At 33.5% G+C, this 23,937-nt stretch overlaps 2 protein-coding genes across 6 annotated transcripts in view; one reads left to right on the forward strand and one right to left on the reverse strand.

Moving 5' to 3' along the window:
* DLX6 (distal-less homeobox 6) overlaps nt 1-1,139 on the reverse strand; it is a 264,603-nt gene extending 263,464 nt beyond the window's left edge. For both annotated transcript variants that reach the window (XM_072964947.1, XM_072964946.1), the window contains exon 1: nt 917-1,139. The gene's annotated coding sequence lies outside the window, so the exon portion shown is untranslated. The remainder of the gene's footprint in view (nt 1-916) is intronic.
* Nucleotides 951-23,725, forward strand: SEM1 (SEM1 26S proteasome subunit). 4 transcript variants are annotated; one of them, XM_072964949.1, is made up of 4 exons: nt 951-1,268; nt 17,748-17,841; nt 22,286-22,384; nt 23,519-23,725. In XM_072964949.1, the coding sequence occupies exons 1-3, from the start codon at nt 1,193-1,195 to the stop codon at nt 22,344-22,346; spliced, it is 231 nt and encodes a 76-aa protein (XP_072821050.1). In that variant the 5' UTR covers nt 951-1,192; the 3' UTR covers nt 22,347-22,384; nt 23,519-23,725. The 4 variants fall into 4 exon arrangements, with proteins under 4 accessions (XP_072821050.1, XP_072821051.1, XP_015097517.1 ...); XM_072964950.1 differs by having other exon boundaries at nt 22,300-22,384; XM_015242031.3 differs by lacking the exon at nt 22,286-22,384.
* Nucleotides 23,726-23,937: the final 212 nt, after the last annotated feature.

The raw sequence follows: 23,937 nt of genomic DNA on the forward strand, positions 1-23,937 counted from the left end.
TTTATAAAAAAAATTGTAGTTTTAGTTGTAGGTTCTCAAATTCTAGTCCAAATTTGTGCTCTTATTTAGTTGTTCCATTTTCTGTATGCCCATACATTGTGTTCATTTCTCAGATAATTTTCTTTTAAAATACAGATTCAAGTGTATTACTATGTTTCATGGTGATTTATCTGTTTACATGTCTCTGAGTGGAATATGAACTCCTTGAAGGGAAGGCCTTTGTCTATAAATGTTTGATTTCCAGTCCAGTGCCTAGTACATAGTATAAATTAATATTGTTGAATGAGGGAATGGGATTTAAATATATAAGCAAACACATGTATCAAATTTTCCAATAATACCCAATTACATATATTATTACATAATATTCTTCTATAATACTACAAACACACATGCCACACACATACACCATATAGTTCTAGATAATTTACACTACATTCAAAATGATATTCAATAATATTTGAAAAATTCAAAATTACGTATCTTGAACACCATAATACGTTACATATATCGAGTTTTACATAGTACTATTTTATAATAACCTACAAACTGGTTTTTACACACACAAACACACCCTATTTAACAAGGTGTTTACCACAGCTTACAACGCAGAGGAACACTGAATAATGGGAAAGCTTGGAGATTAAAGTCACGCAAACAAATCTGCATTTGGATTGTCTAGCACTACCTAAGTGACGTTGGCTTTTCTTTCTGAACCTGAATTTTCTGTGACGTAGAGACATTTAATACCATACATAGTGAATTGGTTTAAGGACGGAGCTAATTTATGTTCAGGGCCTGGCACTTGGCAAGCCTTTAATGCATTTTAGCCGACATTTCATTCCTCAGCCTAAACTGGGTAAAGGTGTTTATTTTCTCCACACACTATGAGTTTTTTCCAGTCAGAGAAACCTACCCTGAACTCTTGTCAATTCAGAGAGTCCGGACAAGACGGCAAAAACACAAATTAATCCATCTTTCTAACTCTGAAGGACGGTTAAACCCGCAGGAAGCGCTGGGCGGACCTCCAGTATCCCAGCATTCCTCGCGCCGTTCTGGTTACTCTTCTCCCGCGTCTCTATGGTACGACCGGCCTCAGAGGCGGCAACGGCGGTCGCGGCTGTGGGGAAGGGAGAGTGAGGGGTTCCGACTCTCCTACTGGCCTGAGAGGTTTTGGGCGCGGAGGGTCGCAATGTCAGAGAAAAAGCAGCCGGTAGACTTGGGTCTCCTGGAGGAGGACGACGAGTTCGAGGAGTTCCCTGCGGAAGGTAACCGGCTGGGCTACGGCCTTTCGGCCGCGCGGACGGTGACTCAGGCCTCTGAGTGGAGGCGGCGCAGGCGCACGGGCCGGGTCGGGAGGCGCCCGCGGGAGGTCTGGACCCCCGCGGCTGACTCTCGAGGCTTCTCGCGCGCGACCCCCATGGCCGGCTTCGGGTCCGAGTGTCACGGTGGGACCCACATTGCCGGTGAGGCTGAATGCCTTCTGCTTCCTCACTGGGAGGAGCCACGGTGACCCTGGGTCCCTAGGCCAGAACGCGGGTTGGTTGGTCCTTTTACTCTTCAGCGGGGCTACCCGCCACCTCTTTCGTGTCTACATAATCTGTTTTCCCTTTGTTTTTTCTTTCTTTATTTTTTGGAGTTAGTAGCCTTCCGTTGCCTTTAAACCTTCCAGCATTAAATTGTTCTTCCTAGGTAGGCCAGTGCAGCTTATTTTTAGGACTTTGCATATGAATCCCGTTAAGTAGGATGGGAGGACCAGGCGTTGCTGCTTAATTCACGTTATTGTCTTCCTCTTGTTTCTCACTCATTTTTGGTCACTTCACTTCAAACTACCGTAATTTAAGAGTTTATAGTAAGACCCTAAAACGTCTACATTTTTATTAGCTTCGTGCTTACTTAGAGGAACTTTAGTTTTCTTATTGTAGTTAACAACAAATAGCTAAGATTAATTGGGTGGTTGCTTGCCAAAGTGCTTTGCTTGTATTAATTCATTTTCACAGATCTGTAAGTGGGTACCGGTATTACCATTTTTCAGATAAAGAAGCCGAAGCTTGAAACAGTTAAGAAACTTGCCCAGTGTCACATAACTGGCTAGAAATGTTGGACACCGGGCCCAGTTGACACTAGAGCTCTTAAACTCTTCAGCAGTACTGTTTCTGTTAGGTCGTTGTTGCCAATTAGGTTTTCACAATTAATTGTTTTATTGGTTAATTGTTATGCATAGGATAAATATTTACCTCGTAAAAAAAGGAGGTTACTATTGGGTAGCCTTTCCGAAGGCGGTGGGAAGAGCATTGTGGTTAATGGTGTACAAATGTGTTACATGAAGCAATTATTGCTTCACTAAAATTGTCCAAGTTGTACCCCATCATGATCCCACTGTGCATAAAACCATAGTTGTAACATTTGTTCTTAGTGTACTCTGTTTTGTGGAAGACATTAGAGTGCGTACTACACAAACTCAAACTAACCCAAAGCACATTTATGTTCAGTTTGGGATTCATTATGTATTGTGGGGATTGTTTGTTTTTTCGTTTTGGTAGTGGATTTATCTGGCCAAACCTGTTTTCTTTATCTCACTTTCAGGATGGTTCATAATCCTCCAGCATTGAGCTATGTAGTAGAACACTGGCTTATTGAGATCAGGATCCACTTCTAACTCAAACTTGATACTTGAGATAGTTCGCATTTATTCATTGTTTGTCATATACAAGGTATAATGTTAGGTACTTTGTTTATATTATACAATCTAATTATCACAACTCTGAGGAAACTGAGGCTCAGAGATTTAAAAAACTTGCAATTAAGTGATAAAACCAGGTTGTGAAAGGTCTTTCCCAGTCCCCAACCCAAGCCAATTTCAACCCAAATCTCAAACATTTAGCAAAGGGACTGGCACATGGTAGGTGGTCAGTTAATGCTTGTTGAATCAGTGAACCTGTGTTTAAAATATGTAGTTGAGAATTGACTGCTTAAAAAGAATATAAAGATAACTGTGTACCTGATGATACACATGACTTTTCAGCAATTTTCATTTCATCAGCTTTTGTAGAATATGTAGTTTGTTCTTGTTCTAAGTTTGTTAAGAGCATCAATTTGTTCAAAATGTTGGTAGTCATATAGTTAAAAAAACTCATTAAAATAAAAAAGCAAAGAATACTTTTTTTCTGAAGACAAAGGCCTCTAACAACAGACTGGTTTTTTTTTTTTTAACATAAGCCACCATTTATTAGTCACCTTACAGAAAATTTGTCTTCAGGTTTCAATTATATAATCTAATTCATCCAGGAAACTTTCATTTGGAATGAGGAATATTTTAAATCCCTTTGTTTTGTTCAGATTTTTGTATATTTCTTCTCTGATTTATAATTCAGACAGGTTTTCCTTTTGTGTTAATTTGAAATAATAAGATTTGCTGGATACAAAATTAGGCCACTATGTAAAACCAACCAATATAATAAAAACTGCTTTGATAAATAGCAAAACTAGAAGAAAAACTACTTGGAAAAAAATATCACCAGAAAAATCATTTGTCTTTTGAAACTACATTTCTTTCATTTTCCTTTTTTTTTTTTTTTTGTCTGGGTGTAACTTCATTTCAAAGTGTGATGTGTGAACCAGTAGTTTTGGCATTACTTGGGAGCTTGTTAGAAAAGCAACATCTCAGCTTAGACTTACTGAGTCAGTCTGGACTTTACCAAGATTCCTAAAAGATTTATATGCACATTAAAGTTGGAGTAGCAATACTTTAAAACTGCCTGTTTTGAATCTTTGAGTGTTTAAGCTTTCAGTTCAGTTATTAACGCCCTGAATTACTTTCCAAGTTCTTTGCCTTTGGAAATTCTTTTTCTTGTGATTGTCTTTATGGGAAATATGCCATGGACAAACTTATTAACAGATACAATTTTAAATTGCCTGTAATCATCTAGTCAATCTATAGGATTACATATTTCACAGAAAGTGAATAATGTCCAATGTCTAGGGTAGCTTGCACATAAAAGCCTGCTACATGAAAACCATTACTGAAATTATGTATCTCTGGTTTGACTAAAGGATTGTTGATCTTTTATTAGTGTTGTTGCTACAACTTATCCTGGATAAAAATTTGTTTGGTAGGATGTCAGTTCAGTCTAAGGAAGGGGAATTTCTGTTTTAAAAAGGAAACTAAGGTGATGTGTTTTCACTGAAGCTTCGTTGTTTCTTCTGAATAGCTCTTCTTCAGTGTGAGGTGAAACATGGGATGATTTCTCTGAAGGTGCAAGGGAACAAATGCTCCTTTTTTATTAGACTGAATCTGTTACATTGGCATTTCCTCACAATTATAATTGGTGAGTGTGTCTGTAATCTGGTCACTAAGTGGGAACTGTTAAAAATCATGTTTAGCATCTTTGTGAATTCTGTAACTTCTTGACTATTTAAACTGACTGAGAATAGGCTTTATTAGGAAAACATTCAACCTTCTGGAAACAATTGATTATAATAGAATTTTGGAGGCTGGCATGGTTAAAGTATTAGAACTGGAAAGCAACCTGAAGTCTAGAGAAAATAAGACTTGTCAAGATCATACAGCTAGGTAGTAGAGTGGAGTCTAAAACTGAGATACTCTATAATTTATTTAAACTTGAATTTTTCATATCAGACACATATTGAAAGGATAGTAAAATATTTTCATTAATCTCCCTTCTCTTACAATTAGAAGTAGATGAGTAAAAATGGGAAGAACAAATGAGCCTTTAAATTCTTCTATTCTCTTCTTTCTGTGCCAGAATTGAGAGTTCTGTTTTGTTTTGTTGTTTTTTGTTTTAATGTATATACTATTCTGTAACTTTTCTTTAGTTAGTGGGACTGCTATATTATCTGAAGCTGCTGGTGGTTCCCTAATGCTGCCAGTATTCTGGAATAACTGTGGCACTCTCACCTGAGCCTAACAAAGTAGAACATCTTATAGTGGTTCTTAAACAGGGAAATATTTTTGGATAGCACATTCACTTGACAAGTGACAAAATAAAATAAATACTAGCATTTAGTGGGTAAAGGCCAAGGAGTTTAAATGTGTGCTATGCATAGGCCAGTCCTGCTCAAGGAAAAATTGCCCTATGAAAAATGCCACTGAGAAATATTTACATAAGTATCAAATACCAACTGGACTAAGCCCTCAACAGAAGGGTTCCTCAGAGTCTTAAATGTAGAAAGTAGATACAGCTAGTACTGACTATGTCAAATACTGCACTTGTCAGTTTACCTACTGCCAGAAGGGGCTCAAGTATTTTCAGTTATTAAATGTAGTATAGTGGACATGTAAGTAACAACATCATATGTTTAAATTAGTTGCATGGTGGTAGCAAGAAACAGAGAGTTAATGTTACTTAAATTTTTTTAAAAAATAGATAAATACAACGAATGACAAAGTACCTCATGGTTGATCATATACAAGAAGAAAGTTTTTGTACCCCGAGATGGAATAAGCATGATGAATCTAGAATCAGACCTAGGTTCAAAATCCACCAATCATCAACTTTTAACTTGTCAACTTGTACTAGTTACTTAAATTCTTTAAAATATTTTTGCAGTATAATATATAGAACAGTTGTACAAGTTAATTGCTTGTTTAAAGTTTAAACCTATTAAAAGATATAAATAAAAAGTAAAAGCACTGTTTTTCCCCACCTTTCCCCCCAAAACTTCCCTTCTTCTAATGGTAACCACTGGTAAACATTTTTTAAATTACCATTCCAGAAATTTTGTGTGTGTGTGTATATCCTCTAAATACACGCAAAGGGCCATATTTTATATACTATAGTCATACTTGATTTTTACATTATACATCTTAAACGTGTTCACATTTAATATAAACATCTACCTCATGCTTTTTAATAGTTGTGTACGACTTGCCCATTGAATGCATATTAAATAGTCTATAAACATCTATAGATATCTAGGTGGTTTTAGGTTTTTTTTGCTTGTTTTTGTGTTTTGATTTTTTCTGGTATAGAATATGCTGCAGTGAATATTCTTACATCTTAGTTTTTGTGCTTATTTAAGATAAACTGAGGAAATTGCAGGTCAAATTGGCAGGTTCATTTAAATTTTTTAATACAATTTTTATTTTGAAATAATTGCAAACTTATATAATAATTGAAAATACAGTATGGACAACTTTTTTACCCAGAGCCATTTGAGACTAAGATGCCAGCCTGATGTTCATTATCACCCCTGTGTATTTTAATGTATATTTTCTACAAAGGCATAACCTTAGTACAATCATCAAAATTGAGAATTAACGCATGGACATGCTACTGTCATCTAATCCACAGACCCGTTTCAGGTTTTCCCAATTGTCTCAATAATGTCTTGACTAAGAATCATGGATTATATTCAGTTATCATACCTTGTTAGTCTTCTTCAGTCTAGAGCAGATCTCTGATTGGCTTTGACTTTTGTGGTTTTGACACATTTGAAGATTACAGGCCAGTTATAGAATGTTTATCAACTTTGATTTGTCTCATGTTGCTACATGATTAGATTCAGGTTCTGCACCTTGGCAGGAATATTTTTGTGGTGCTACTGTGTTCCCATTGCATCCTATCAGGTGGTACATGATTCTCATTTGTTCTATTGCTGATGATATTAACTTAAGGTGGTGTCTGTGAGACTTTTCCATTGTTAGTTTACTAATTTTTCCTTGGTAATTAATGGATATTTTATTAGGAGGGGCTTTGAAACTATGTAAATATAGTATTCCATTCATCATCAAACTTTCATTTTATTCATTTGCTTATTTATATCATACAGACTGTAGATTCCAATTCAGTGGGTTTTAATTTATTGCTACTATATATTTTGATCTTCAGATTGTCCCAAATTTGGACATGGGGAATCTCGTCAAGCTGTCTTCTGTGATCTTTTGACATGTCACCATCATTCTTTGTGCATGTTTACTGGTTTTCTGGCACAAGAAGGTATTGCAAGCTAATCTTACACCTTTCCTGTTCCACTCCTGAATCAGCCATTTCTTCATGGCAGATTCCTTTTGATGGAGAATGATATTTGGAAGGCAAGATCTTAACTCCAGTTGTGCTAATTGCTTTTGGCACCCTCTCAGTGGAAGGAATATATATACAAATGTGTGTATACATATATACACTTTTATATCTATTTATGTATGTGGTTGTATAAAATCATGAGTTCACGCAGATAACTCTAATTTACAGTTCAATACCACGGGATTCATTCTAGTTTTTTCCCTTTCCACATTTTTAACTTTCTTCCTCAACAGTGAAAAACTTGGCCTCCATTATCTTAAATATATTGTTTGTTTGGTCATCCTCCTCCCTAACCAATCTTTGTTGCCCTCTTCACGTACAGATCCCCTCCTTATCCCACTTGGGCTTCAACATTTTATGCCAGGCCACTGTATCCCCTCCTTACTCCAGCATTGGATGGCTTCTTCACCCTGTCTAGCTCTGACACACCAACCACACAACACTGCTCCTCCACAGGAATGCCCTGGTTCTGCTTGGACTCTTGACAACTCATTCAGGACCATGCATTTTGAATTTTGACATATATTCTAAAACCTTTTACAAGGTTTACAACAATTAACATTTCCATTTACAGTTAACCTTTCCCTCATAAGGTTGCCTACATTCCATAGTAAAAATTTTAGTCATTGCAAACCTAAGGGATGAAAAATGGAATTGCATCATTTTGATTTGGATTGATTTCTTTGAATGAGATTGACCATTATGTTTTGACTTGAATTGTTACCTTTTTAATCCTCAGTTTCTTGTAATTCGTGGATAACAATTAGTGTCATGTAAGAATATATGATTGGATTAGTCTGCTTGAGCTGCCTTAACAAAATAGACTGAGTGGCTTAAACTATAGAAATTTATTTTCTCACAGTTCTGGACCCTAGGAAGTTCAAGGTCAAGATGTTAGTCTATTCAGTACCTGGTGAAGGTTCTGTTTCTGGCTTTATAGACTGTCGCCTTTTTGCTATGTCCTCACAAGGTGGAGAGAGCAAAGGGAGCTGTCTGGTAGAGTCTCTTCCTATCCACCCTTATGACTTAATACAGCCTAATTACCTTCTAAAGGCTCCATCCCCGAACACCAGCGTATTGGGCAATTAGGGCTTCCACGTAGGAATTTCAGGGTCGGGGGGACCCAAACATTCAGTCCATGACAATGATACATGTAAAGTGCATAGCATAGAGTTTGGCGCAAAACTGGTGTTCAATAGGCATTAGTCCCCTTTCTTTTCTTCCCCTTTAACTACTTAAGGATTTGGATTTTCCTTGATGTTTGATATTTATTTAGAATTTGAATGATTTTGGACAAATATTTTTGTAATTTTAGGTGTATCCAAAATTAAGCTTGTTGGGCTTGTTGGTTATTTGATTATTTTTTAGTATTAAAAACTTCTTTTTTTTAAATTAAAAAAAATTGGTGGGGGGGTATTTGGTTTATTAAGTTACTATGTTTAGTGGAGATATTGGAGATTGAACCCAGGACCTTGTGCATGCTAAGCACACACTCTACCACTGAGCTATACCCTCCTCCCCCCAAAACTTCTAAGTTAAAGAATATTGTCAAAAGTTTTTCCAAAAGTACTTTTAAAAATAGTGTGGTTAATCATATAAAATATGAAGGTACATAAAACAATAGCATGCATTGTTTAAGGATATATATAAATGTTCAAGAGGCATAAAGAAATACAATGGATGAAAAACCCCAAATCAAGATTCTAGGACTTGAGAGGAGCTAGTGAGAGTGTGACTCAGGCTACTAAAACAGTAAAAACTTCTTTGAACAACGATTTGATAAGCTATTTAACTGACCGAATGAAATGAAGTGGTTAGGCAATTATGACTTAAATAATGTTCAATGTTACTACATAATGTTTTAAACATAACTCATTGAAAGATGTGATGAACAGTGAAAACAATGAGGGGTAGGTAAGTTTCAAAAACTCTACTTACACCCTTTCTCTGAAGTGTTAAAAATTCACCGAATACCTTTTTTTTCTAGTTTTGTGTTCTGTTGTTGATGTAATGCTTGGTAGAAATGGTATTGTCTTTACTCTGGAACCTGTTTCTCTTTACCTTCCCTCACCCCTTAAGTTACCTTGCAGTGATTAGCATGTAAGAAATGATTTATTCATTCAATATGTATTTGTTGAATGCTTCCTATAAATCTGGCACTAAAAGGTGCAGAGTGAAAATGATTCTAGCTGCCATTTATCAGCACTGAGTGCTTTAGATACATAGTCTCATTGAATCCTCATAGTATCCTTATGATGATCTTATACTTGGGGCTTAGCAAGATAATTTACCAGGGACACAGTTAGCTAGAGGCTGTATTGAGGCAAATTTGACTCATTAGGTAGTTACTGTCTTTGAACTTAGTGATATAAATGTCAACAAAGATATGAATCAATAGTTTTCATACCAGCCTTGAGCTTTTTAGTATTTTGGAGGTATTTATCCTGGGAGGTGGGACTGTGAGTCCTTACTGCTCCACCGCAGTTAAACCAGAGCAACTTTGCTTTTGACTGTCTATCTGTTGGGTTTCTGGGTAAGATTTCGCTTGGTTTCCTTCTGGTGGTGGTGGGGTGGGTGGGGTGTAGGAATTAAATACCTGATAGTAAAGTAAAACAGCAGTTGAAAAGAAGGGGAAATTATTTCCAGTTGTGTACCATGTGAGACAGCAACATTTGAACAGAATTTTCAAAAGGTAGAAATGTAGGAAAGAGGTTTCCAGAAGAAGGGAAGAAGAATAGATGCTTAGAATTGGAAACTCAGTGTGTATGTGTGTTTTATTTGGCTATTTTATTTGGTGGAAATAGTGGTTGCAAGTATAGGTAGCTTGGGGCCTAATCGTGGAAAGCTTTAAGCCAAATGACCAATTTGGACTTTATCCTTAGGTGAATGAGAAGTTGGGACTCTTTTTGTTTGATATGCTTTATTTTAATATGCTTATTATTTTCAGACTGTCACTGGCAACTAGAAACTTGTATCCAGAAGTGGTTTTTATAACTGTAAATGAAATAAATAATGGAATTGTAACAGTAAACACACCTTAAATATAAATATACACATTGCTGTCCTACGTGTATGAAAGTCATGCTCTGTAAATGCTCTGGCCATACACTGTGGGGCACAGAATTCCAGGATGGATCTTCGGGAATTTACACGTGTCCCGCTAGTTATGGGTACTTCCAGAAAGCTTGTGTAGGAGCAACACATTACAAATTTCAAAAAAAAAAAGGAATTAAATATCACAGAGCATTTTTTTGATATTTAATACTTTTTTCTTGTAAAGAATGAGCATTTCTTAAATATTACAAAGGGTGAAACAAATATATAAGCTTACAGATAAGTGTACTACTTTATACTTCAAAATTGCAGGAAGATAAATTATATATATTATATAGCAATGTAATTTCAGATCTAATGAACTATTCAGTACTGCTCTTGTGTTGGTCTTGCTGTATCGCATACATGCCAGGACATGTCCATGGCTTGTCACCAGGTGGAAGAGGGACTGGCAGGGACATAAGGAGACTCATGGAGCCCCATGCTTATTCCCAGAAATGCCATCTTCAAAGCAGTATTTTGAGTTTTGTAACTTACTGTAGCTAGGTCAAAATCTTCTGTACCTATGTGCAATATGGGATGTGTCCTCAAGAATCACAACTAGTTATTCAGGAATGGGGTTACATGAATACTAAAAACGTCTGATTCAGTGGAACTAACTCCTAAAGCCCTGAGTCCATTGGGAGCGCCTTAAAGATTATTTTGAGATAATCATCTATACTGTCAGTGCAGTTCATAAAAGTGAGTTTCTCTTAGGCAGTAGACAGTTTAGGAAAAATTAGTCTGGCAGAATTAATTTGAGAGGATAGAAAGCCAGTCAGGGAAGCTAATTAACTAATTGTTGCAATAGCTTAGGTGAGGACTAAGGAACTGAAAGAGGTTGGTATTAGGGAAGAAGTGAAGAAAGTGATGCAAGAATTACAAGGAGGCTTTGGCAACTAGTTTGATATGGAGTGTTGGAAATAAGAAGAAGTCAGGGGTTGTGATTTTTGCACTTGCATGAGTAATGAAAGACTGATGGTGGAGTTTACATTGGATACCTTTGACTCAGTAATATGGAGGATCAGAATGAGAGAATCAAGTTGAGTGTAGAGCATGAGGGCTTGGAAAAGCTGAGAGTAATTAATGGCTTTGGGAAATTTTATAGAATTAGAAAGAAAAGCACTAATCAACAAAGAGAAACAAAGTCAGCATGACTTTGTAGTGGAATCATTCTACTAACTAGCTAGCTAGATATTTTTAATTATTGATGAAAAGAATTGTGTTTGAACGTCCTTTTAAATGAAGAAAAATTACAAATGGTTATGCAAGGTATTTTGGGCCTCTGTGTCAGACTCTTGATTGCAAACAACTGAAAGGTCACCAGTAGTCTGGTAGCAACATCATTTATGACTTGCTTTTGGTTATTTACTCTGAAGTTCCCCACTGACATTTTTGGTCCTTGTTGGAGACAATCTAGTACAGTAGTGATTTTTTGGCCACTGAGTAGACATTAGATTTCTGGGGTATATAGATGATTTGTATACTGATAACCTATAGGAATGAAATTTTATAAAAAATTGTAATCTCTTATACAGCTTAAGCAGGAACACATGTAAATTTATCTGAGTGACTAGATTTAGTGTGGCTTCATTATCATATTCATGAGTATAATGATGCTGTTTGCAGCTATTGCTGTTTTCTTTTACACTCACTTTATGGTGGTGACTGTACAATTTAGAACTTTTTTGAACTTTCCTTTGTTTCTTTTATGTATGTATGTTTTTCTTCATGTAAAGTTCTGTGTATACATGCACATTTTTTATTGGAAGAAACTTTCTTGGAAATTAGTTTGTTTACATTCAGAGTAGCTTTATTACTAAGGAATGAATGAGAGTTTGATGCTCCTGAAAATCGCTATAGAAAAGAACATTTGCAGTCCTATTTGGTATAAATGGAATTTCCTCTTTAATTTTCTGCCAAGTGGTATGTATACTTCATACTTTTAAGAAATGTCAGAATGTATGTTGGAGTATGGGGAGAGTAAGTAATTATAAAAATATTGAGAGAAAACCCTTTTTCACACTTAAATGTCAAGGTGATACTTAGATGATTTAAGTGGGAAGTTTGATAAGTCAGATCTTTGAAATTTAAAGCTAGTCACAGATGTAGTTCACCCTGACAAATGTGAACAAAGCCAAATTTGGCGGCAAAGTCTTAAATTATTTAGAATTCTAGAAACTTTAGTGTGTTGGGCATCTGTTATTGGTTATTTCCAATTCTGACTCCTTAAAATATGGTAATTTTTTTAATCAGTACACATCTGGAGGACTGCACACTGAAGTAAACACGTCTGTGGTTATTTAAATGATTACTCACAATCCTGGCAATGCATTTAATGCTGAGAATAAAGTATAGTGTGTACTTTATAGTTATCTAAGTCTTGAAGGAAGACATAAGACATAAATCAGGTATCCTTGTTTGATTTTATTATTTTGTCCTTTTTAAAAAGGCTATTTCTGAGTTTAAGACTTTAAAAACTAAGCAATTAAATAAAATTGCTTGGTTATCAGTGGAGTGTTATAATTGAAAATTAAAACACAATTCAGAGATGTATTGCAGGAGAAATCAGCCGTATCCCAGAGATTATAACAGTCACATGTTTTTTATGTTACACATTCACTTAGTTGAGTTTATGTATATTGTAGTTTATATATATTGTAACATGTACAATTTAGAGGACTTTTAAGTATTGGAAATAAATTTGGGGGTGTTATACCCTATCACTTAAACTTTTTATGTGATATAGTTCAGTACATTCCTAAAGAAAATCTTTATAGTTTCCACCTAAAGTAGGTTATAGATTCTGAGTTGTCAGTGTGAACACTAAGTTTCTTAATGATGCTCTTATTACATAATTTAAAATACTTAATAAATTATAATTCAAAAAGTTATTTATTGTTTGGATTCTTCATCTATGATAATTGGAAGGATAGCATGACATATAGGCATCCTTGCATCTTACTCTTAGGATAAGACATTAATGTTGAAGAGTATATGATGATTAATGAAGAATTTAACCAGCTTTTCCATTTTTATATCTTTGTATACTCAATAGTGTCATAATTATGAAGTACTGTATAATGATACCAAAGAAATATAGAGCTATTATCTAAAATCTTTTTGTGTGTGTTCTACCTCAAATCTTGCTTACAATACTGATTTCCATTCATAAGCCAGTATCTTTTTCTTGGGACTTAATTTCTACTTTCTTCCTTTTCCTTTCCTTGCCATTAAAGTAACATGAGATGATTACTAAAGGAGGGAGACATGTTTTATCATTATGCTAAGGGGTCAGAATTCAACTTGATAAACTAAAAATTGTACCAGTCTTAAAATTTTAAAAAGACATTGTTCAAACAACTATTTCCCATTTATGTTACAAATTCTGATTTTTTTTTCAAATCTTCATAGAATTAAGGATTGGAATACCTACAAAATAAGTTATTGAATTCATTGTTTCTTGTTCAAGATTCTCTGAGGCAGTTGGGTACAAATTAACAAGTTTTTTTTTTTTAATAGTCTCTAAAAGTTAAAAGAAAGCCAACCTAAAGATATTTGAGTGACATGAAGTAATAACAATATTGAAATCAACATTTTGAATCAAGTCGTAATTGGAGTAAAAGTTCCTGTGGGCCCTGTATTTTTATCATTCTGGAAAGGGTAGGTTTACAGAGTTAGCAGAGAAATGTGAAATAAATATTCTTGTTACTTTTTTTAACTTGAATCTTTTGACACAGTATCATTTCCTTAACAATTGAGGAAGCTGATCAGTTAAAAGTGGTTCAGGCTCATGTGAGGCATGGTGTCTTAGAACCTTAAAGTTCAGTTGTGATTTGATTTATGTCACCTCCTTTACTCGAGTACATATTTGTTCAGTCTTAATGTATTCAAATTATCTTGTGGAACATTAAACTCCATTAGATATGTTTATAAAGATTCCTTAAAATATCAATAGAACAGATAGTTTGACAATTCCTATTTCTAGGTTCAACCCAAATATATTTGAAGTCTAGGATTTGAAGTCATGAAATAATGGTAGAAAAAAATTAATAAATATTTTCTTGTGTAATGGTCTTCACTTTCTCTGTTTTTTAGTGGTGGTAATGGTGGTGGTTTTTTAAACAAACAGAGATGTGATGTACAATTTCCTCTAAAGCTTTCTCTATCTCCAAAATCCTGTAATTTTAAATCATCTTCAGTCTTAGCCATTTTATTAAAAACTTGAAGTATAAAGCCAAAGTTTGTTGCGTTGCAATTTAATGAAATAGTTTTATGTGAATTTTTTATACTGGAAGGCCTTAGTGTCATTAAGGCATAACAAAGAACAAAAAAATCCTACACTGTCCATTAATATTATTAGATGGCTCAGAGTTGTAGGTTATAGTAAGGCTGGAGGGAATGTGGAGGAATAGCATTATAGTCATTATTTACTTGCTGTAAAAAGAATAATTGATTTAGTTGTTTCATTATAATTCAACATACAAAAATCTGAATTTCTATCATTTGAAGTGCTTTATTGAATTTTAATTTAAGAAATTGAAATCATATAGTTGATTTTTGGTGATTTAGTATTAGAGAAATGTATCTACTGTTTGAGCTCCTTTTCAATTTAAAATTTGATCTTAACTACACCCCATACCATCTTTTTTAAATGTTCCTCTCTTGTATACTTAATACTGCAATTTCTGCCCCCTTTATTTTTGCCTTAAAATAGCTCTCTTTCTTCTGAGATTTCTCTGTTCTTAGAAAAACAAAATGAAAGTTTATGTATAATAGTGTACATATTAAACAGTTTATTGTTGATTGCAATAGCAATATGAGAGTAATAGTACTCTTTTATCCTTATACCTACTGATTAACTCATAAGTCACTTTGCTAGTCTATAAAAGTGCAGAAATGTTATTCTTTCAGTTTATCTTTAGCTTTGGGAGTAGATATATTACTTGTAAAAATTTGGTTACATTATCTTTCTGATCACTCTTCCATAGATTGAGGGAAGTTCTGAATGTTTTCCTTTTCTTTAACTACTTAATCTATTCTTATTATAAAATATAGATGGATTCACAAACAGAATAAAAATTTTCATTTTGAGCTTCAAGTTACTTCTTTAAAAAGGAAAACATGTAAAGATACCTCTAGCCCAGTCAACTTAATTTTGAGATGTAATTAATTCTTAGTATTATTAAGGACTTAAGAAAATAGTGTAGGATTTGAATTTAGATCATTACAATATTTCCTTTTTGAGGATAATAGTATTACTAAGAGATGTAAGAACATTTATGCAAATAAAAATCAGTATTTTATTTATTAAAGTTCTATTAATGAATATACATTCACTACCCTATACAAAGTTGAGTATATATTTGACTGAGCTTCCTGGCAACGTGGAATAAACTGCCTAAGAGAAATCTTTATATTTTCAGGCACTGAGGTCTTAAAGAAATTTCCTATGTGATTTCTTTTCAGGGAGCATTCAATGAGATGATCACAGTTCTCAAAAGTATTCTTATAATACGTGGTATTGTTGTTCTCTTCTACCTTAAAATATATACTCTTGGCTTCACTGAAACCACACACAGTCTGTTTTCTTCAGATTGATCACTCAGAAGAAGGGAACTTGAGAAAAATAGTTCCGTTTACCCATTTTATTGAGTGCCTTCTATGTGCCCAGCACTCAGCCATAGACATTAGAGTTGCAAATTTAATGAAATGTGCTTCCCACCTGAAGGTTTTGAATAGTAACTTTACAGGAATGGTGGTGATCATTTTAGGCATCAATGAAAGATGGATATAAACTATGTAAGATTAAGGAGGAAGGGACAGAGAAAGAGACCATAGTACTGGTCCATGAAAGGAATAATCCTAAATTAGCAGCAAGAATAGGGAGCGGGAGACTAACTCTGGAGAGACTTGGGAGCTGAAATGAACATAATGATTGATTGTGATAGTTGAAGGAGAGAGGAATAGCTAAAATGCCTCCCAAGTTTCTGGTTTGGGGGCCCAGTTAAATGGAGGTAATTTCTTCTATTCTTAAATCATAATGACATATATGGCATTTAAAATTTTTTGTTAGATACATAATGTAACAAATAGAATACCCATATGAATCATTGTTGAATAGCCTAAATCTTTATGTGCTTTATAAGAAAATCCTAAGTCATACCTTTCTTCTTATTTTTTTTAGGTTGAAATGTTCTTAGCCATGTTTCTAATAAGTAACTACCAAGGTGAAGCTACTAGGACATATTGAAGAGAGTGTGTAACTCATATTACTGTTTTTGGAGGGGAGGGGATTAAGCAAAAATATACAAAATCTGATTTAGAGTTCTGTTGTATCTTTCACAATTTATTTTGTATATGCCCTTAGGTATTGTCTGTAGCATAAGGATACAAAGATAGATAAAAAAGTTTTTAACTCTTAAGGAGCTCAAATACTAGTAATGGATAGAGACATATAAACTGATAATTATGATTGTGCGGTATATAGATGTTGTGATAGAGATACACACAAAAAAAGGGAACCTAATCTCTGAAGGGAAGGAGGAAGAGTGGGAATAGGGATGGCTTCCAGAGGTGATTTCCAAATGATTTTTTGTTTAACTATTTTCCCCATATTTTAATTTTGAAACTTTCAACCCTATAGAAAGTTTAAAAAAGAGGACAGATTGAGAAGAGGAGTGTAATGAGTGAAAGGGTCAAAAGGTACAAACTTGAAGTTATAAAAGTAAGTCATGGGAATGTAATATACAGCATGATGACTATAGTTAGTAATACGTTATTGCATTTTGAAAGTTGTTAAGAGAGTAGATCTTAAAGGTCCTCATCACAAGAAAAAAAATTTGTAACTGTGTTGGTAATGGATGTTAACTAGACTTATTGTGGTGATGATTTTGCAATGTATGCAATACTGAATTATACTGTATACCTGAAACTAACATTTCAATTATACCTCAATTTAAAAAAAGAGAGCAGCAAACACCCGTGTTTCATCAGTTAACATTTTTTAATATTTACTTTATTTCTAGCATATATATGCTAGAAATATGATATAAAATAATACATATGTTTGGGAAGCATTTACAAGCAAACTGTCAAGAAAATGACCTTTGACTCAAATATTTCATCATGCATGTCTTAAAGAATAAGAATATTCTCTAAAATAATTTTACAGTCATGTTAAAGAATTTGGTCTACTTTTTATTATCCATGTATAAGTTATTTTTTTTTCTCTTTAGCAGTTTTAAAATTCCAGGCTGGTATCTTTCTGCTACTCAACTTGCTTTAGTGTTATAGGTGCTGTGTTTTGAAAGATTATAAAAATTAGCCCAAGTTAAAATAAGCAAAGGTAAATATCCTCCTGGAGTTATAATAAACTTCCATGGCAAATAGAATTTTTTGTATTAATTACTATTTTAAATTATCTGCAAAATCAAGAGTTGAGAAAACAAGATAGTGTAAATTGAAATTTAAAGAGAAAGATTCCCGTTTCTCATAGATATGGTATTAGATGTTTTGAACCAAGAGAGTCTTCAGTAGCAAGCTTTCTGGTGTTTTTGTAATTATGGAAATTCTGAGAAATATTAAGACAACATTTGTTTCTATTTTTAGACTGGGCTGGTTTAGATGAAGATGAAGATGCACATGTCTGGGAGGATAATTGGGATGATGACAATGTAGAAGATGACTTCTCCAATCAGTTACGGTAAATTTTAAGCCAGACTTTTATAAGGCTTAATATCAATTGTGAGCATGGAATGTGTAACTTACATATGATAATTGACCTTTTAAAAGATAATTAACCTTTGAAATATGTTTTTGAATTATGAAAAGTAAGATATATTGCCTTCATCTCCTTTGATTCTAAACATGAATACTTGTGTAATTGCATAGAGCTTTTGTTCTTCCTAGTCTCTTGACAAAAGTAGTTAAATGGAAGCATATTTACTAACTTTTTATCCTTGTGGGTTTAATTCTGTCAGTGTTAATTTTCTACCAGTACTGAATAACTTGGCAGAAATTAGAATCATAGAGTGCTCAGACCCACCATATTGGTGATTCTCAAACTGGAATGGAGATTGGGTTAATGGGAGTGCACTTTTTCATATTCATGTACAGATCTACCTAAAATAAGATATTGATTGAAGTAAAATTTATATAACATAAAATTAACCATTTTAAAGTGTACAGTTTAATGGCATTTTGTATATTCACATTGTCATGCGACCATCATCTCTATTTAATTCCAAAACATTTTCCGCATCTCAAAAGGAAACACCGTATTCGTTAAGCATCATTAAGCAATCCTCTCTTCCTCTAGCCCCTGACAACCACGGATTGGCTTTCTGTCTCTGTGGATTTTCTTGTTCTGGGTATTTCATATAAGTGGTATCATATAAGTGGTCTTGTGTTGTTTGTCTAGCTTCTTTCACTTAGTGTAATGTTTTCAGATTTCATCTATGTTATAGCATGTGTCAGTATTTCGTTCTTTTTATAGCTGAATAATATTTCATTGTAAGGATATGCCACAGTTTATCTATTCATTGGATGATGGACATTTGGATTGTTTGCAGTTTTTGGCTATTGTGAACAGTGTTGCAGTGAACATTCATGTACACCTTTTTGTTTGAATATGTTTTCAGTTTTGGGGGAGCTTAGTGGAATTGCTGGGTCATACTGTAATTTTGTTTAATATTTTGAGGAACTGCCAAACTGTTTTATACAGCTGAAAAATTTTACATTACTGTCAGCAATGTGTGAAGGTTCTAATCTCTCCACATCCTCACCAAAACTTTTTATTTTTCCTATTTTTAAAAAATTATAATCCATCCTAGTGGGTGTGAACTGGTATCTCACTGTGGTTTTGATTTTCATTTCTTTAATGACAGTGATGAGCTTTTTTTTCATGTGTTTGTTGTCTATTTATTTATCTTTTTTGGAGAATGTCTATTCAAGTCCTCTGACCATTTTCAAAGTTCATCTTTTTGTTGAGTTGTAAGAGTTTTTTATTCTGGGTACTAGGCCCTTACCGGACATACTGTTTACAAATACTTTCTCCCATTCTGTTAGGATTTTTTCCCTTTCTTCATAGTATTCTTTGAAGAAAAGTCTGATTTGTCTGTTTTTTAAGACTTCTTTGCCAAATTCAAGATAATGAAGATTTATCCCTATGTTTTCTTCGAACAGCTTCAGAATTTTAGCTTTTCATTTAGATCTTCAGCCCATTTTCAATTAATTTTTGTCTATGGAGTGAAATAGGGGTCCAACTTCATTTTTTTGCGTGTGGGTATCCAGTTATATCAGTACCATTTGTAGAGAGAATTCTTTCCTCCCTAATTTTGCTTTGATTCAACCCATACATATCTGTCTTGGCCACAAAGATATTTAAGTAGACTTGTCACATGCTTTGTTCAAATCATCATATAGAAATTCTGTTGCAATCTTTTAATTTCCTAGTCTCTAGTACATTTTTCTAAAAGGTACTGAGATAATTTATACTTAATTTTTTAAATTTATTTTTAATAGTGGTATAATAGCTTTTGTTGTACACTGCATTGGGCTCAAAAACCCTATATTCTAAAAAGACTTTTTAGTATTTTACTGGAGACTAGTAACAATTCTACCCATCTGCTTCCTCTCTTTTTTGGAAATAGTACAATTTGCCTTTCGCTGTTATTCTGGTTCTTTTACAGTTCTCCATGATTTCTCAAAATTGCTGACTCTAATTTTTTTCTGTATGTTTTTCTTCTTTCAGTATCCTTAGATGTAATTATTCGGAACCTTGAGACTTCAAGCTACTTTAATGCAGTTTAGAGTTATCTTACCTGTCTTAGTTTTCAATTTTGTCTTAATGATGTTTTTCCTTTAGCAGTTTTATGGACAAGATGGTAACAGTAACTGTTGAACAGTAATCCTGATTTTTCTCTAAAATCTACTTCAAGGGTCTATCTCTTTTCATTCTTCATTAGCCATATATGGCTCTCAAAAATCTGTTCTTTTTTATGTATTTCATTCTGGGATTACGTTAATTCTATGCATGTAAGTTTTTGTTATTTTCTTTTTGTGTGTATTATTGATTTATTTATGTTGCCACATCAGAGCAAAGCAACCAACTACCTTTTTTTTAATGCATCCCCCCTTTCTTTCTCATTTTAATCATATTATGGTTTAGAATACTTATTTTCAGGCCTTACAACTCTGTTGATCTGTATTCTGTGTTCTTAATCATATATCAGTTTTTTTGTTTTCTGTTATCTTCTTGAAATTTTTAAAGTTGAGGCGAGATGAGTTTTCTTCCTTTGCTATATGCATAAGAGTCAAATTTCTCCGAAGTGGCTTGTTGGGCTTTTTGGGGTTTTTTTGTTTGTTTGTTTGTTTGTCTTTTATTATTCAGAAAATAGCACTTTTCTCTTAACAATTAAATCAAGGTATTATTGAATACTTTGATTTTATCAGGGGACTTTTAGTAGTAAATGTATTGATAGTTGGATTTCTTATCACTACTACATCTTGCCTTTTTACGAATTTGGAAATAGAGCATTATTCATACATTCTTTGTGGCATGTTGTTTTTATAATACACCTTCACAGTGCCCTTATGTTCTCTATTGCGTTTCTGCCTTTGTGGATTTCCATAAGTGTATAAATCTTGATAACTCTATTCCCAAATAAGATTTTTCTTTTTATTTCTCTGTGTCATGAGTTTTTTTTTAAAACAAGAGTGTTGATATCATCACCAGTGCTGTCAAGTAGAATTTATTGTAGTGATGGAAATGTTCTGTAAGCTACACTATCCATTACAGAAGCCACTAGTCACATGTGGCTGTTGAGCATGTGAAATGTGGCTAGTCCAGCTGATGAACTGAATTTTTAATTTAATTTATTTTTATAAGTAGCCACATCTGACTGCTATATTGGACAGCACAGTATCAGATGATGATTAGATTATATTTTTACTTTTAAAGATTATCTTGATTAAAAAGTCTCCTATGAAGATGTTCTCAGTTTTTATAAAATGTATTGAGGCCCTTAATGTGATGTTATAAACCATGGTAAAGAACATGTTTTACTGTTTTCTGATATTGTTGCTTCCTAATTCCATCTAACTGTGGAGAGGCAGTTCATTTTCTAGAGTCACTCAGATTCCCTGATTTCCAACTCCAGTCTGCCTATTATTTAGCTGCATGGACTTATTAGCAAGGACTTAGCCTTCTACTTTCCATGTTTCTCTTTCTGTAATTTACCTTTAACAAGTAGAAATAGAAAGAAGGCAACCAAGAAGTGTGTCCAAGTAACTAAAAGTCACTGTTTTTGCTGCTTCTGAAACATATATCTATATATCAGTAGAAATAGGTAGGATTATGAGATTTTTCTTTTTTGCATTACATTTTACGTAAAAATTCCAAGAAGCCAATATAGTTCCTGATTTACCATGTCAAATATAGCCACTATCATACAGCAGGGTAGTTGCTTGATTAGTAAGAGTTCTGAAACCTACTAATGGCTGTTAGTCTTATTTTTGTTCCTTTGTAAAAGGAATGCTGCTGTTTTTGTTTCCAATAGTATATATTCACTGTGTGTGTCCTGTGATATCATCTAGTTGTGCTGGATTTCTTCCCCTTTTCGTGTCTGTTGGATTTTTCCATTCAACAGGCTCATGATAATAGTGTTTTTGTATTGTTTTGTACTTAATGACCTTGATTTATTTTCCTTTTGGTTTCTTACCTCTTATAAATGCTAGCAAAGAACTCTTTTATCTTTTCTAAGAATTTAGCTGATTGACATCATCTCCTTTGTGTTTGTAAACAACTTACAAATGTAATTGGTCACCACTTCCTGTCAGAAAGGCAAACATACACAAACCTGATGGATATGGTAACTTATTATCTAAATCCTAGGTCGAGTTTTGGAGTGTTTTTTGTTGTTGTAAAAGAAGAGAAAGTGAATAATCTATATTGATTTTGTTAACAGTAGCAGACAGCTGTTGTGTAAGAAAATTTTTAAATTATTTCCATTTTAAATAGGAAACATGAAGAGGACGAGTATTGTAATTTTCAGTTTCCTGGGTTTGAGGAGATAAAGGAAGCATTTTGGTTAAATTTGGCAAAGGAAGGGGTAGAGTCAGAAGCTTGTGCTGATCTCTTGATTTAGTGTTTTACCACCAGCCCATCCTGCCCTCTACACCTCAGCAGAAGACAAAGATGATTCATAGGAATAATCTCTGGCCTTAATATTATTCATGGATTTTAGGTCAGTATTTGTATTATAAATATCTAAAAATTTTTAGGACGTGAAGGCATTTGGGGAAATGAATAATAAATATACATCATTCCTACTGTGTATTTTTTGCATTGTGTTTACATTGGACAGGATAGTGTCTAAGCTAAATTATTCTTGAGAACAGTTATCTTTTTATCTTGTATGTAATGATGCAGGTAAGGCACACTAATCATACTTTACATATATACCATGTTTTGTTTTAGATTGGCCCTCACATAATTTTGTTGTGACTTTTATAAAGTCTGAATTGTGGCCAGATAAGTTGCTGGTGATATTTGGAATGGTAATTTAAATAGCTGAAATTGATTGTAAGGCTAAACTTTTTGTGTAAATGTTTTATACAAGACAGGTCATCAACTGCAGTTGACATTCTTAAAGCATGACTGAAATTTCAGGTTGAAGAAATAACCTAAAATTATTTTAAAAAGTGTTTTAAAGTATTTGTATTTATACTGATACCAGTTTTTGAGATTTTTATCCACATATAAAGTTAAGAAAGTGAAGTTTAATATTCAGTAACTTATTTATTATATTTATTTTGCTTACATATAGTTAATACAGAATAATTCCCACACACCCTTAAATTTGATTAATAATTTTTATTTTGATAAGGGCAATGTATGTCAGTATGGAAAACAATCTGTTTTTTCTTTATGTGTAAATAACAGTAATACATATTAGGATTATAAAATCTCTAAAAGTTTGATAGCAGTGTCTTGTGTTCTTAGCCATATAGGCTTATGGTTAATGATTCTTAAAATTTATGTTCAAATATTTATTATGAACAGAGTAATTGTACAGTATGTGGAAATAACAGTAAATCCCTCACATTTCTTCCATAAATCGATTTATCAGAAAAATAAGGAATATAAAACATAAGTTTACTAATGAGAAAACAAAATTTTATTAGCATTATGTTGATTCACACCCAGTTTCCTTATATGAATTCCTTTTAAGGACTTAAAGTAAAGCTATTTGGTAGTGTTTTAAATTGGTGTTTAGGCTTAGCTTATTTATTAATTGTGTTACTTCTTAAAAACCATCTGTTTCTTTAATTTATCGTAAAGACTGTCTATTGATGTTCTTTTTTTTTTTTTTTAATAGAGCTGAACTAGAGAAACATGGTTATAAAATGGAGACCTCATAACATCCGGAAGAAGTGTTGAAGCAACTCAAACTTGAACTGTTTACTAAATTCTAGAACAGAGAACCCAGGATGGGACACTTAAAAAATATATGTTTATTTCATTACCTGCTTGGGTTTATTTTTGTTTTTGCAGCTCAAAAAATAAATGTTTTCATCTAATCATCGTTTGGTTCCGAAGTCTTGATCTTTTGCCTCTAATCATTAATTTTCTCATACTATTTATGGTTTTTCCAGAACTTCATTTTATAGAGACAGCTAAATTTCCTATTAGTTACTTTTTTTTTTTTTTAATGTTAACTGAGACTCAGAGAGGTTAAATGGTTTGAGGCTAGAATTCATCTGATCATAAGTTCGGTACTTTCCTTAAACCACACAT

The sequence above is a fragment of the Vicugna pacos genome, chromosome 7 (assembly GCF_048564905.1).
Source record: "Vicugna pacos chromosome 7, VicPac4, whole genome shotgun sequence".
Taxonomy (NCBI): Eukaryota; Metazoa; Chordata; class Mammalia; order Artiodactyla; family Camelidae; genus Vicugna; species Vicugna pacos.

Bases quoted from the DNA above. Each gene is read 5' to 3' on its own strand.
- SEM1 (XM_072964948.1), top strand. From the start codon at position 1,193: ATGTCAGAGAAAAAGCAGCCGGTAGACTTGGGTCTCCTGGAGGAGGAC. The intron at 1,269-17,747 runs GTAACCGGCTGG...TTCTATTTTTAG, and splicing joins CGAGGAGTTCCCTGCGGAAG to ACTGGGCTGGTTTAGATGAA. The intron at 17,842-22,158 runs GTAAATTTTAAG...CATTTTAAATAG, and splicing joins GACTTCTCCAATCAGTTACG to GAAACATGAAGAGGACGAGT.